This window comes from Nematostella vectensis, chromosome 2, assembly GCF_932526225.1.
Source record: "Nematostella vectensis chromosome 2, jaNemVect1.1, whole genome shotgun sequence".
NCBI classification, from domain to species: Eukaryota; Metazoa; Cnidaria; class Anthozoa; order Actiniaria; family Edwardsiidae; genus Nematostella; species Nematostella vectensis.
The window spans coordinates 19,952,655-19,967,134 of record NC_064035.1 but is presented as its reverse complement, the minus strand read 5'-3'; the positions used below and the strand labels follow the sequence as shown (position 1 = coordinate 19,967,134).

Below are 14,480 nucleotides of genomic sequence, written 5' to 3'. Positions count from 1 at the left end.
TACAATCTATAGAAAACTCGACGACAGATGTATTAGTAGCTTGTACGATTGTTTCACGGTAAATTTCTATCAATGTAAACAGAATCCATAAATTTAATTACATTTTTTCTACTGAGGGGTGCTTCGATCAAATAAAAACATTTTCTGACAGTTTCATCGGAGAAATATAAAGTTTGATAACACCTAAGCTGGCCGCTTTAATAATTAGGGTATTCAAATACCATATAAATAGTGTTTAATTGAAAAATATTTCGGTATTTTCTAAAGTGGCCGCTAAAGAAGTGTATCTTTATAATGTGCGAAAAGAATAGAGCGCTGGTCGAGAAGGGATATCTCTCGTTTGTATAAAAGCGCACAAATCAGCATCAAATCTTTCTATATTCTAGTCGACAAGGCAAACATCAAGGATCATATCTTATCCCGTAAAAGAAAGGCTATTATTTTTTTAGCGGTCACGGTAACGAATCCTGCATTCTTATTGGCTAATAGAGTGGTCGGGAGATTACTATATCTGCCCTAGGTCCGAGAATTGATATTTTGCGCGCGCTGCTCGCTCAAAGGGCCATGAGGGCCATGCGTACATTATCATTGTGATATTAAGTGAATCCCTTATTAAAAAAGGCATCTCTATCTCTCTCAAAGTATGTTTTCGCTTGCGCTAGAAAAAAAAAAGTTATTTACCGGGTTAAGGTCGGTCTGTATCGTGAAATACTGTGACCTCGGCCTCGGTCAGTATTTTCAAGACCTCGGTCACGGTACTTCACGATACGGATCTCCCACGGTAAATAATCCCTATATATGCTCTTGACAACAAAATGCATATTTAGTCATATCATGATAAAAACAAGGGCAATTATGATAATTATAATCAACTATTATTCTCGCAATCAAGGTGTTTCCAACAGTAATAGTAATTATACATATTTCTTAATAAAGTAACAATCATTTTAACTCAATAATAATAAAACGCACGCCTTATCATGTTATAAGAATGATAGTAGGTGATCACAATGATACGAGTGTCCATCTGGAATTACATACGCGCCCATCTATCTCGGACGAAAAATTATTCACACACACAAGGCATCACAATGCACGCCCTTCTAGACCGACTAAAAACTAAGCTTTTGCGCTCGACTTACTGTGTGGTGGATCTTAAAATATTTTTTTCGTCCAAGAGATAGGCGCGTATATATCGGGGTTTCACTATATCAATAACATAAATTACTCTCAGTTTGGTTGCCTTGATAAGATCCGTTCTTGAGATATTATTTTCATTTGCTTTGATGAAGTCACATTTCACGTGATCATTTTGTTGACACTGCCTTTACACTAGCGTTGTCATACGATGTTTTCTTCATGGGATATGGATATATATATATTTTTGATGACGTCACACAACACGTGACCATCTCGTTGCACCCCCCTTGTTACCTACATGACACCTATCAAGTTTGGGTGTCATACGTGCTTCTTTCATGGGATATGGATATTTTCGTTTTTGGTGACGTCATTTATTACGTCACATCACGTGACCATATGGTTTCACCCGCCTTGTCACCTACCAAGTTTGGTTGTCGTACGATGTTTCTTTCATAAGATGTCAGATAGTTTATTACAAATGTGGACTATCTTATTACAAATATGGCCTTTATAACAAATGTGGCAGGTTATTACATATGTGACCTCAAAAGACGTAAATCATCCGCGTTTCCATAACGATCGTAGTTTCGCAGTCAATTTGAAGCGCGTAGGTCAGTTTGGCTCAAATGATCAGCTGAAATTGCTTCAAAGCGTTTGGAACAAGGCACAAACAGTGAAGGCAAAAGATTCACAGGAATTAGAGCAAGTGTTGATCTAATCAGCTGGTCGCAAAATCAAACATTATCTGAACAAGATGAAATTATCGCCGACAACCGTGGCCGTTTGTTGACTTGCATGACAGCGATCGAATCTTGTTTCGTGGCTTTCTTTGTGAGATGACTCGCATAACTTGAACCTTGAATGTTTTGTAATATATTTTTTACCCTTTTATAAGAACTGAACTGTTGCGCTTCTTTACTGTGTTGTCAAATGTGGCTCTCGGGCCCTGGGTAAAGTCAACTACAACTTTCGATACAAGAAAAAAATGAAGTCTGCCTTGCCTTGATCGTTATGGAAACGCGGATGATTGACGTTCACGAACTAACCAAAATCACCGTTAGAATGTCAAGGCTTAGGGTCGCGATGTCTTGGGAATGGCTATAAGGAATCTTCAAATACTATGCAGAACAATTGTGCGGGAGATGCTCAAGATGCTTTGTTTTATAGCCTTGATCTGAGTAATTATATTCTTCTTTGCCCACTCCCACTCCCCCAGCTATATCGCCTTTACAGCTTTTTCTTCTTCATGTGTTTACAAGAACCTCATTTTCCGTTCAATAAGAAATATACACTCAAGCTAAGAGAGACTATTTATTACCGTTTGATGAAAAACAAACCTTTGTACAAAAGTTAACGAATCCTTGGCACGAAGTTTTTAAGGGCTGTACCCAATTGACGTGTGCACACACCGAGGCGAGTATGGACGCTGAACGGACTGCGGGTGTGTGTATGGTTTTGCGGTGATCTGGAGGTCAATGAAAATGAACGCCACAACGTTCATGAGTTCTAACGACTTGCAGGGTGTACTGAAGGAGAGCTCACCCTCTTTGTAACCAACACACATAGGAGACAGGAATGAAGCTCCTGGGTACGCCTCTACCAAGGTGATACATATTTCAGTTAGCATTCTAACTATTGTCCGATATACAAGAACAGCATATCAGCGCGAGCAGATACATCCATTCAACTCGCAGATGAGGACCAAGTATAACCATCTACCCAGAACGGGCACCTAAATGGCAGGATGCGCACTAGCTATTCCACAGGGATACCGAGTACAGGCTGATTGTAGTCTCTCAACATGTAAACCGGCCACACGGATGGAGAGAGGACCACCACAGGTATCCCAGGCGTGCTTGGAGGAGCTCTACATCGGGTAGTTAAACATGACGTCTTGGCGAGCCAACTCCAGCAACATGGGATCGTCGAAAAACTTGTTGATACTGACATCCTCGCTCAAGCCCTGCGACGCAAACAGAAATAAGACAGCTATAGACAGACGGGATCGCTAGGATGGCGTGACAGAAATAAGAGAGCTATAAGACAGACGGGACCGCTAGGATGGCGTGACAGAAATAAGAGAGCTATAGACAGACGGGACCGCTAGGATGGCGTGACAGAAATGAGAGAGCTATAAGACAGACGGGACCGCTAGGATGGCGTGACAGAAATAAGAGAGCTATAGACAGACGGGACCGCTAGGATGGCATGACAGAAATAAGAGAGCTATAGACAGACGGGACCGCTAGGATGGCGTGACAGAAATAAGACAGCTATAAGACAGACGGGACCGCTAGGATGGCGTGACAGAAATAAGACAGCTATAAGACAGACGGGACAGCTAGGATGGCGTGACAGAAATAAGACAGCTATAAGACAGACGGGACCGCTAGGATGGCGTGACAGAAATGAGAGAGCTATAAGACAGACGGGACCGCTAGGATGGCGTGACAGAAATAAGACAGCTATAAGACAGACGGGACCGCTAGGATGGCGTGACAGAAATAAGACAGCTATAAGACAGACGGGACAGCTAGGATGGCGTGACAGAAATAAGACAGCTATAAGACAGACGGGACCGCTAGGATGGCGTGACAGAAATGAGAGAGCTATAAGACAGACGGGACCGCTAGGATGGCGTGACAGAAATAAGACAGCTATAAGACAGACGGGACCGCTAGGATGGCGTGACAGAAATAAGACAGCTATAAGACAGACGGGACCGCTAGGATGGCGTGACAGAAATAAGACAGCTATAAGACAGACGGGACAGCTAGGATGGCGTGACAGAAATAAGACAGCTATAAGACAGACGGGACCGCTAGGATGGCGTGACAGAAATGAGAGAGCTATAAGACAGACGGGACCGCTAGGATGGCGTGACAGAAATAAGACAGCTATAAGACAGACGGGACCGCTAGGATGGCGTGACAGAAATAAGAGAGCTATAGACAGACGGGACCGCTAGGATGGCATGACAGAAATAAGAGAGCTATAGACAGACGGGACCGCTAGGATGGCGTGACAGAAATAAGACAGCTATAAGACAGACGGGACCGCTAGGATGGCGTGACAGAAATAAGACAGCTATAAGACAGACGGGACAGCTAGGATGGCGTGACAGAAATAAGACAGCTATAAGACAGACGGGACCGCTAGGATGGCGTGACAGAAATGAGAGAGCTATAAGACAGACGGGACCGCTAGGATGGCGTGACAGAAATAAGACAGCTATAAGACAGACGGGACCGCTAGGATGGCGTGACAGAAATAAGACAGCTATAAGACAGACGGGACAGCTAGGATGGCGTGACAGAAATAAGACAGCTATAAGACAGACGGGACCGCTAGGATGGCGTGACAGAAATGAGAGAGCTATAAGACAGACGGGACCGCTAGGATGGCGTGACAGAAATAAGACAGCTATAAGACAGACGGGACCGCTAGGATGGCGTGACAGAAATAAGACAGCTATAAGACAGACGGGACCGCTAGGATGGCGTGACAGAAATAAGACAGCTATAAGACAGACGGGACAGCTAGGATGGCGTGACAGAAATAAGACAGCTATAAGACAGACGGGACCGCTAGGATGGCGTGACAGAAATGAGAGAGCTATAAGACAGACGGGACCGCTAGGATGGCGTGACAGAAATAAGACAGCTATAAGACAGACGGGACCGCTAGGATGGCGTGACAGAAATAAGACAGCTATAAGACAGACAGGACCGCTAGGATGGCGTGACAGAAATAAGACAGCTATAAGACAGACGGGACCACTAGGATGGCGTGACAGAAATAAGACAGCTATAAGACAGACGGGACCGCTAGGATGGCGTGACAGAAATAAGAGAGCTATAAGACAGACGGGACCGCTAGGATGGCGTGACAGAAATAGGACAGCTCTCTATAAGACAGACGGGACCGCTAGGATGGCGTGACAGAAATAAGAAAGCTATAGACAGACGGGATCGCTAGGATGGCGTGACAGAAATAAGAGAGCTATAAGACAGACGGGACCGCTAGGATGGTGTGACAGAAATAAGAGAGCTATAAGACAGACGGGATCGCTAGGATTGCGTGACAGAAATGAGAGAGCTATAGACAGACGGGACCGCTAGGATGGTGTGACAGAAATAAGAGAGCTATAAGACAGACGGGATCGCTAGGATGGCGTGACAGAAATAAGAGAGCTATGGACAGACGGGACTGCTAGGGTGGCGTGACAGATATGAGAGAGCAGTAGGACAGACGGGATCGCTAGGATGGCGTGACAAAAATAAGAGAGCTATAGACACACGGGACCGCTAGGATGGCGTGACAGAAATAAGAGAGCTATAGACAGACAGGACCGCTAGGATGGCGTGACAGAAATAAGAGAGTTATAAGATAGACGGGATCGCTAGGATGGCGTGACAGAAATGAGAGAGCTATAGACAGACGGGACCGCTAGGATGGTGTGACAGAAATAAGAGAGCTATAGACAGACGGGACCGCTAGGATGGCGTGACAGAAAAAAGAGAGCTATAGACAGACGGGATCGCTAGGATGGCGTGACAGAAATAAGAGAGCTATAGACAGACGGGATCGCTAGGATGGCGTGACAGAAATAAGAGAGCCATAGACAGACGGGACCGCTAGGATGGCGTGACAGAAATAAGAGAGCTATAAGACAGACGGGATCGCTAGGATGGCGTGACAGAAATAAGAGAGCTATGGACAGACGGGACTGCTAGGGTGGCGTGACAGATATGAGAGAGCAGTAGGACAGACGGGATCGCTAGGATGGCGTGACAAAAATAAGAGAGCTATAGACACACGGGACCGCTAGGATGGCGTGACAGAAATAAGAGAGCTATAGACACACAGGATCGCTAGGATGGCGTGACAGAAATAAGAGAGCTATAAGACAGACGGGATCGCTAGGATGGCGTGACAGAAATAAGACAGCTATAAGACAGACGGGATCGCTAGGATGGCGTGACAGAAATAAGAGAGCTATGGACAGACGGGACTGCTAGGATGGTGTGACAGAAATAAGAGAGCTATAAGACAGACGGGATCGCTAGGATGGCGTGACAGAAATAAGAGAGCTATAGACAGATGGGATCGCTAGGATGGCGTGACAGAAATAAGAGAGCTATAAGACAGACGGGACCGCTAGGATGGTGTGACAGAAATAAGAGAGCTATAACACAGACGGGATCGCTAGGATGGCGTGACAGAAATGAGAGAGCTATAGACAGACGGGACCGCTATGATGGTGTGACAGAAATAAGAGAGCTATAGACAGACGGGACCGCTAGGATGGCGTGACAGAAATAAGAGAGCTATAGACAGACGGGATCGCTAGGATGGCGTGACAGAAATAAGAGAGCTATAAGACAGACGGGACCGCTAGGATGGCGTGACAGAAATAAGAGAGCTATAGACAGACGGGACCGCTAGGATGGCATGACAGAAATAAGAGAGCTATAGACAGACGAGACCGCTAGGATGGCGTGACAGAAATAAGACAGCTATAAGACAGACGGGACCGCTAGGATAGCGTGACAGAAATAAGACAGCTATAAGACAGACGGGATCGCTAGGATGGCGTGACAGAAATAAGAGAGCTATAAGACAGACGGGACCGCTAGGATGGTGTGACAGAAATAAGAGAGCTATAAGACAGACGGGATCGCTAGGATTGCGTGACAGAAATGAGAGAGCTATAGACAGACGGGACCGCTAGGATGGTGTGACAGAAATAAGAGAGCTATAAGACAGACGGGATCGCTAGGATGGCGTGACAGAAATAAGAGAGCTATGGACAGACGGGACTGCTAGGGTGGCGTGACAGATATGAGAGAGCAGTAGGACAGACGGGATCGCTAGGATGGCGTGACAAAAATAAGAGAGCTATAGACACACGGGACCGCTAGGATGGCGTGACAGAAATAAGAGAGCTATAGACAGACAGGACCGCTAGGATGGCGTGACAGAAATAAGAGAGTTATAAGATAGACGGGATCGCTAGGATGGCGTGACAGAAATGAGAGAGCTATAGACAGACGGGACCGCTAGGATGGTGTGACAGAAATAAGAGAGCTATAGACAGACGGGACCGCTAGGATGGCGTGACAGAAATAAGAGAGCTATAGACAGACGGGATCGCTAGGATGGCGTGACAGAAATAAGAGAGCTATAGACAGACGGGATCGCTAGGATGGCGTGACAGAAATAAGAGAGCTATAGACAGACGGGACCGCTAGGATGGCGTGACAGAAATAAGAGAGCTATAAGACAGACGGGATCGCTAGGATGGCGTGACAGAAATAAGAGAGCTATGGACAGACGGGACTGCTAGGGTGGCGTGACAGATATGAGAGAGCAGTAGGACAGACGGGATCGCTAGGATGGCGTGACAAAAATAAGAGAGCTATAGACACACGGGACCGCTAGGATGGCGTGACAGAAATAAGAGAGCTATAGACACACAGGATCGCTAGGATGGCGTGACAGAAATAAGAGAGCTATAAGACAGACGGGATCGCTAGGATGGCGTGACAGAAATAAGACAGCTATAAGACAGACGGGATCGCTAGGATGGCGTGACAGAAATAAGAGAGCTATGGACAGACGGGACTGCTAGGATGGTGTGACAGAAATAAGAGAGCTATAAGACAGACGGGATCGCTAGGATGGCGTGACAGAAATAAGAGAGCTATAGACAGATGGGATCGCTAGGATGGCGTGACAGAAATAAGAGAGCTATAAGACAGACGGGACCGCTAGGATGGTGTGACAGAAATAAGAGAGCTATAACACAGACGGGATCGCTAGGATGGCGTGACAGAAATGAGAGAGCTATAGACAGACGGGACCGCTATGATGGTGTGACAGAAATAAGAGAGCTATAGACAGACGGGACCGCTAGGATGGCGTGACAGAAATAAGAGAGCTATGGACAGACGGGATCGCTAAGATGGTGTGACAGAAATAAGAGAGCTATAGACAGACGGGACCGCTAGGATGGCGTGACAGAAATAAGAGAGCTATAAGACAGACGGGACCGCTAGGATGGCGTGACAGAAATAAGAGAGCTATAAGACAGACGGGATCGCTAGGATGGCGTGACAGAAATGAGAGAGCTATAGACACACGGGATCGCTAGGATGGCGTGACAGAAATAAGAGAGCAACAGACAGGCGGGACCGCTAGGACAGCGTAACAGAAATAAGGCGTTTTTGCTAAGTTTTAAGTTCTCTATCTGTCAACAGGGCACTGGTAAAACCCACAACAACAACAGAAGGAATTCTGTCCAATATTATCTTTTGGCCATATTGATCAGACACGTGAGTGTGCTTACTGATCACGTGACAAGAGTGTTGTGACATGTTATGATCGATTAACAGGAGTCTGAATATAGTAGGTGCCGCGCGTGACAAGTCACGGCAGAGTTAGTGCCGCACGTGACATGTCACGGTAGAGCGGGTAAAGCGCGTGACACGTCACAACAGAGAGTATAGCACATGACATGTCACGCGAGAGGGTATAGCACATGACATGTCACGCGAGAGAGGGTATAGCATATGACATGTCACGCCAGAGAGGGTATAGCACATAACATGTCACGGTAGAGCGGGTAAAGCGCGTGACATGTCACGGTAGAGTGGGTATAACATATAACATGTTACGGTAGAGCGGGTAAAGCGCGTGACACGTCACGACAGAGAGGGTATAGCGCATGACATGTCACGACAGAGAGGGTATAGTACATGACATGTCACGACAGAGAGGGTATAGCGCATGACATGTCACGACAGAGAGGGTATAGCGCATGACATGTCACGACAGAGAGGGTATAGCGCATGACATGTCACGACAGAGAGGGTATAGCGCATGACATGTCACGACAGAGAGGGTATAGCGCATGACATGTCACGACAGAGAGGGTATAGCGCATGACATGTCACGACAGAGAGGGTATAGTACATGACATGTCACGACATAGAGGGTATAGTACATGACATGTTACGGTAGAGCGAGTAAAGCGAGTGACACTTCACGCCAGAGAGGGTATAGCGATGAAATGTCACGCCAGAGAGGGTATAGCACATAACATGTCACGGTAGAGCAGGAACAACGCGTGACATGTCACGGTAGAGTGGGTATAGCACATGATATGTCACGACAAAATGGATGCAGCGCGTGACATGTCACAGCAGAGTGGGTTTAGCGCATATCATATTACGGTAGAGCGGGTAAAGCGCGTGACACGTCACGACAGAGAGAGTATAGCACATGAAATGTCACCGTAGAGCGGGTACAGCGCGTGACATGTCACGGTAGAGTGAATATAGCGCGTGACATGTCACAATAGAGTGGGTACAGCGCCTGACCTTGCGCCTGCGGGTCTTGATCATGAATTCTCTGGCGAGGTGGGTGGCTGGTTGCGGCTCCAGAGGGCGGATCACTATGCTCTTGTCCAAGGGATCGCCTGGCACGATCTGCGTCAAGAACAGTCAACCGTCAAGTAATGGCGCCACATTACACGTCATTGATAACGGACGTGACAAGACGTAACAAGACGTAACGGACGTAACATGACGTAACGGACGTAACATGACATAACGGACGTAACAAGACTTAACATGACGTAACGGACGTAACAAGAAGTAACGGAAGTAACATGACGTAATAAACGTAACGGACATAACAAGACATAACGTACGTAACAAGATGTAACGGACGTAACATGACGTAACGGATTGATTGATTAAGTACGTAACATGATTTCAGGACATTTCTAACGCGTGATTACGTGCAACGGTAATGAAAAAGTGCATAACGTTCTCACCTGCCAGTGGTGGAAGACAGACAGACAGAATGCCTGGCCCTGTGTATGTGTTCGTAAGTCAGTCTCGAATCCGAACGAGTCGATGGCGGGAATGAACGCCTTGATCGTGTACAGCGGGGAGCCTGGTACGGGGGCGTCCTGGGTCACGTGACCACGCCTGCGCGCCAGCACGGTGTAGACTGAGGACACACAGTCCGCGGGGGCCTGGACCTCCACGAAGAAATAGGGCTCCATCAGCCTCGGGGTGGCCTGGGGAATAGTAAAGGAGGGTCTCATGGCAACGCTTGTCGATTTATGATAAAATGACATGCCATTTTATCAAATGACATCTATAATGCACCATGCAAACAACGGAACGTCCAAGATTCATCCAAGATTCATCGCAATTACCATAAGGAATGCAGAATAAGCTACCCTCCTTGCGGTCGGGATGATCTGTCCGCCACCGCGGTGGATTGGTTCACCAGCAATCACAGCATCCAGGATCTTGAACTTCACGTTACGAATTGCTGAATTGCAAAATATAATAATAATAAATATGGGGGAAACAGATTTGATAACAACGATGATTACGAAGATGATGATGCAGATGATAACAGAGAAAGTGATGGCATATATGGTAAAGCTAATGATAACAAAAATGTTAAAAGATAATGACAAAGATGTTACAAAGATTTTAAAGATGATGACGCTAAAGATGCTGAGTAAGGTGACAGAGAGTTTAATGACATCAATAAACACGGTGTCTCACGTTCATCGCAGAGGGGACCTTCTCGAGTGGCCCACTGGAATCCCTGGATGATAGAATCCTTAACTGTATTGAGCAGACTCTTGTCAACCTAAAGACAAAGGTAGACCATGATTACATAAACAAGATAACGTAGGCAAAGACAAAAATAGACGGTGATTACACATACAAGACAACGTAGGCAAAGACAAAGGTAGACCATGATTACACATATAACGTAGGCAAAGACAAAGGTAGACCATGATTACACATACAAGATACTGTACGTAGGCAAAGACAAAGGTAGACCATGATTACACATACAAGATACTGTACGTAGGCAAAGACAAAGGTGTCAAGGGAAATAGGTCAGCCAGCCAGTCAGCCTGTCAATCTACCAGAGTTCGAGTTACAGGTTGAATTAAATCAGCAAGCGGAACACTAACCTCAGAGGGTAAGGTGTCATCCACAAGGATATTAGGGCCAGTATTTTCTGGTCCAAATGCCCAGATGGAGCGAGCAGCGAGCAAATCCCAGTCGTACTTCGTCTGGAAAAACTCTCCAAGCTTTTTCCTGAGGGTTGAACGTGGAGGGCGTTAACAAGTAGCTAATTATTATCCATCATAGGGAAATTGCACTTTAAGGTTTTGCAATTCTTCAAGTAGACGTTGGAAGTGATATACCATTAATTCTAAACTGTACGAATTCATTAATTTGTCACCTTCAGATATTTGTTTGCAATATATACATTACTTGCAGGCTAGCTGAACTTATCGGGTCAGCTATCAGTCGTGAGTACTTACTTGTTCCATGAGATAAGCACCTTCTCGTTCTCAATGTCTTCGGCCAGGCCTTTTTCCAGCGGCTCAGCGATCATGGTAACCTTGTTTCTGCCGTCAAGAGAGGGCAAGTTCAAGAGGGAAACGGTTAAACGCTTATCCGTTAAACGGTTATTCTAGAGAGCTCAAAAGCAGTCTAAATCACATGAAATAATCAAAATAACCGTCAAAAATTGCTGAATTGCCTTGATATTTCAAATAAGTAAACATATGTTACACATCGAGAAGATCGAACAGGATCGAAAATTTTATTTTTGGAAATTTTGTTGGGCTAAACAATTTTCATAGTTTCATGAAATATCTAACATCACGAAAAATGTACTCCTTCTTGTTTATAACACACAAGAAAGTCCAATGGGGGTGAACGGAAAGGTCTAAGACTTCCATTTAATGAAGGGAAGGACGCCCCCTGATACTGGCACTCAAAAATGTGTTCCAAGGGGTTTCTGCTGTAGATAGCGAGTCAAACGTTCCTAAAAAAATTAACAGTAACTGGAACCTACTTTTTGTTGGGAGTCTCGGCAAAACACTTGAGTGAAGACGTCTCCACGACTGTCTCACAAAATGCGATGACAGGATCAGCTACTTTGATATCTGCACAACAATCAAGTAAAATATATCTCAGTTGATTTAATACACCACAGCACCCAGCTATTGCTGCAGGCATATTTACTGGAATATTAATTAGTTTTTGTTTACATAGAAGCTGTCCTTTAATAAATGCTGCACTCAAAACAGCTTTTTATCGTACACAGTACTTTAAAACTTTACTAAACTTGTGCTTTCATGCATGCCTGCTTCAATTGAGGATGATTCCCAAATAATCATTGTAACTCGATGGTAAAAATCGTAATGTTGTGGAGTCTAAACTTATTCTGTTACCTATTTCTGAGTACATTTATGTAGAGAGGCTATTAAAAGCAGACCAATATCTATCCTACATAGACAATTACCTATTTCTGAGTACATTCTGCGTAGATCGTGCATGATACAATCCAAGTAAAGTTCACCAGTGCCAAGGATCACATGCTCCCCTGACTCCTCAACCTGTGGAACAAAAAAAACATAAAGATGAAAAAGAGACTGTGTAGCAAGCCCGAAGGATTGGGTAAAGAAGAGACAAGGAGACGAGGCGCACTAGCTAGAGGGAAAGGTGAGCATTCCTGTTGCGGGTTTAGTCGATAAAGAGAGCAAGAGAAGAGTAGGACTGCATGAAGAATGGGGAAGAGGGATGGAAAGCCACACTCAATATCTTTTTCATTTTCTTGATCATTTTCTGGATAAATATAGATACCTCCCCTTGGCCTCACTTTCGAGTGTGTATCACTTTCTAGAGTTCTATTTGGACCCTGATTATGCAGAGCCCTTCCCCTTACAGTACCTTGGTGGTGAGTGGCGGGTAGCTCCCTTCCCCTTACAGTACCTTGGTGGTGAGTAGCGGGTAGCTCCCATCCCCTTACAGTACCTTGGTAGTGAGTAGCGGGTACCTCCCATCCCCTTACAGTACCTTGGTGGTGAGTAGCGGGTACCTCCCATCCCCTTACAGTACCTTGGTGGTGAGTAGCGGGTAGCTCCCATACCCCTTACAGTACCTTGGTGGTGAGTAGCGGGTAGCTCCCATCCCCTTACAGTACCTTGGTGGTGAGTAGCGGGTAGCTCCCATCCCCTTACAGTACCTTGGTGGTGAGTAGCGGGTACCTCCCTTCCCCTTACAGTACCTTGGTGGTGAGTAGCGGGTACCTCCCTTCCCCTTACAGTACCTTCGTGGTGAGTAGCAGGTACCTCTCTTCCCCTTACAGTACCTTGGTGGTGAGTAGCGGGTAGCTCCCTTCCCCTTACAGTACCTTGGTGGTGAGTAGCGGGTAGCTCCCTTCCCCTTACAGTACCTTGGTGGTGAGTAGCGGGTACCTCCCATCCCCTTACAGTACCTTGGTGGTGAGTAGCGGGTAGCTCCCTTCCCCTTACAGTACCTTGGTGGTGAGTAGCGGGTACCTCCCTTCCCCTTACAGTACCTTGGTAGTGAGTAGCGGGTACCTCCCATCCCCTTACAGTACCTTGGTGGTGAGTAGCGGGTACCTCCCATCCCCTTACAGTACCTTGGTGGTGAGTAGCGGGTACCTCCCATCCCCTTACAGTACCTTGGTGGTGAGTAGCGGGTACCTCCCATCCCCTTACAGTACCTTGGTGGTGAGTAGCAGGTACCTCCCTTCCCCTTACAGTACCTTGGTGGTGAGTAGCGGGTACCTCCCATCCCCTTACAGTACCTTGGTGGTGAGTAGCGGGTAGCTCTTATTCACTTTCCTCAAGCCATCCAACATCTTTGGCAGCTCGGATGGATTGTGAGGCTCAACAGCTATCTTTATTGTGGAACATGTGTTGAACTTCAATGGACGGAAAATGTATGCCTACAAAGCAAACATGACCTAAAGTAAATGACATACATAATAGATACTGCAAAAATCATGTTTTCAGGCTAAACTAGGGAAAAAATTCAGACAAGACACTATTTTTATGGGCACTATTTTTAATAATTAGATCATTTAAATCATTCTTGGGTAACCTCGGTAAAAAACATAAAATTTTAAGAATAAGTCCGCTAACTAATAAAAAAAACGAATTTGCAAGATATAAAATTAATTTATTTATGAACAGGTACCCTCAACAGCCTTAGTTATGATCCCTGCCAACTAGGATGTTCTACAGAACAAGAAAGCTCATCACAGAGCAGATTTGCCTCTCCCTTGCTCCACGCCTCAAAAAGGTTTTCTATGCAGAGGCTAAGAGGCTCATATTATCTGGGTTTAATGTCAATACCTCCTCACTGCCCTGGACCTCTGTGATGGTTGCTGTCTTGACAATAGGCTGGTCCACCCCCTCGATAAGCACCCAGTTGCCTGCCGGCACCCGGTTCACCTCAATATTATACCTA

General features: G+C 45.7%; 1 protein-coding gene across 3 annotated transcripts in view; it reads right to left on the bottom strand.

Annotated features, from left to right (window-relative positions):
* Positions 1-2,441: 2,441 nt before the first annotated feature.
* The window catches only part of LOC5508495 (116 kDa U5 small nuclear ribonucleoprotein component), a 34,430-nt gene continuing 22,391 nt past the window's right edge, over positions 2,442-14,480 (bottom strand). For all 3 annotated transcript variants that reach the window (XM_048724421.1, XM_001629034.3, XM_048724420.1), the window contains exons 23-33: positions 14,366-14,477; positions 13,816-13,956; positions 12,505-12,598; positions 12,055-12,145; positions 11,516-11,602; positions 11,159-11,285; positions 10,737-10,824; positions 10,376-10,494; positions 9,986-10,234; positions 9,528-9,635; positions 2,442-3,106 (exon numbers count right to left, since the gene is read on the bottom strand). In XM_048724421.1, coding sequence (XP_048580378.1) covers positions 3,011-3,106; positions 9,528-9,635; positions 9,986-10,234; positions 10,376-10,494; positions 10,737-10,824; positions 11,159-11,285; positions 11,516-11,602; positions 12,055-12,145; positions 12,505-12,598; positions 13,816-13,956; positions 14,366-14,477 — 1,312 coding nt within the window. In that variant the 3' untranslated portion in view covers positions 2,442-3,010. The remainder of the gene's footprint in view (positions 3,107-9,527; positions 9,636-9,985; positions 10,235-10,375; positions 10,495-10,736; positions 10,825-11,158; positions 11,286-11,515; positions 11,603-12,054; positions 12,146-12,504; positions 12,599-13,815; positions 13,957-14,365; positions 14,478-14,480) is intronic.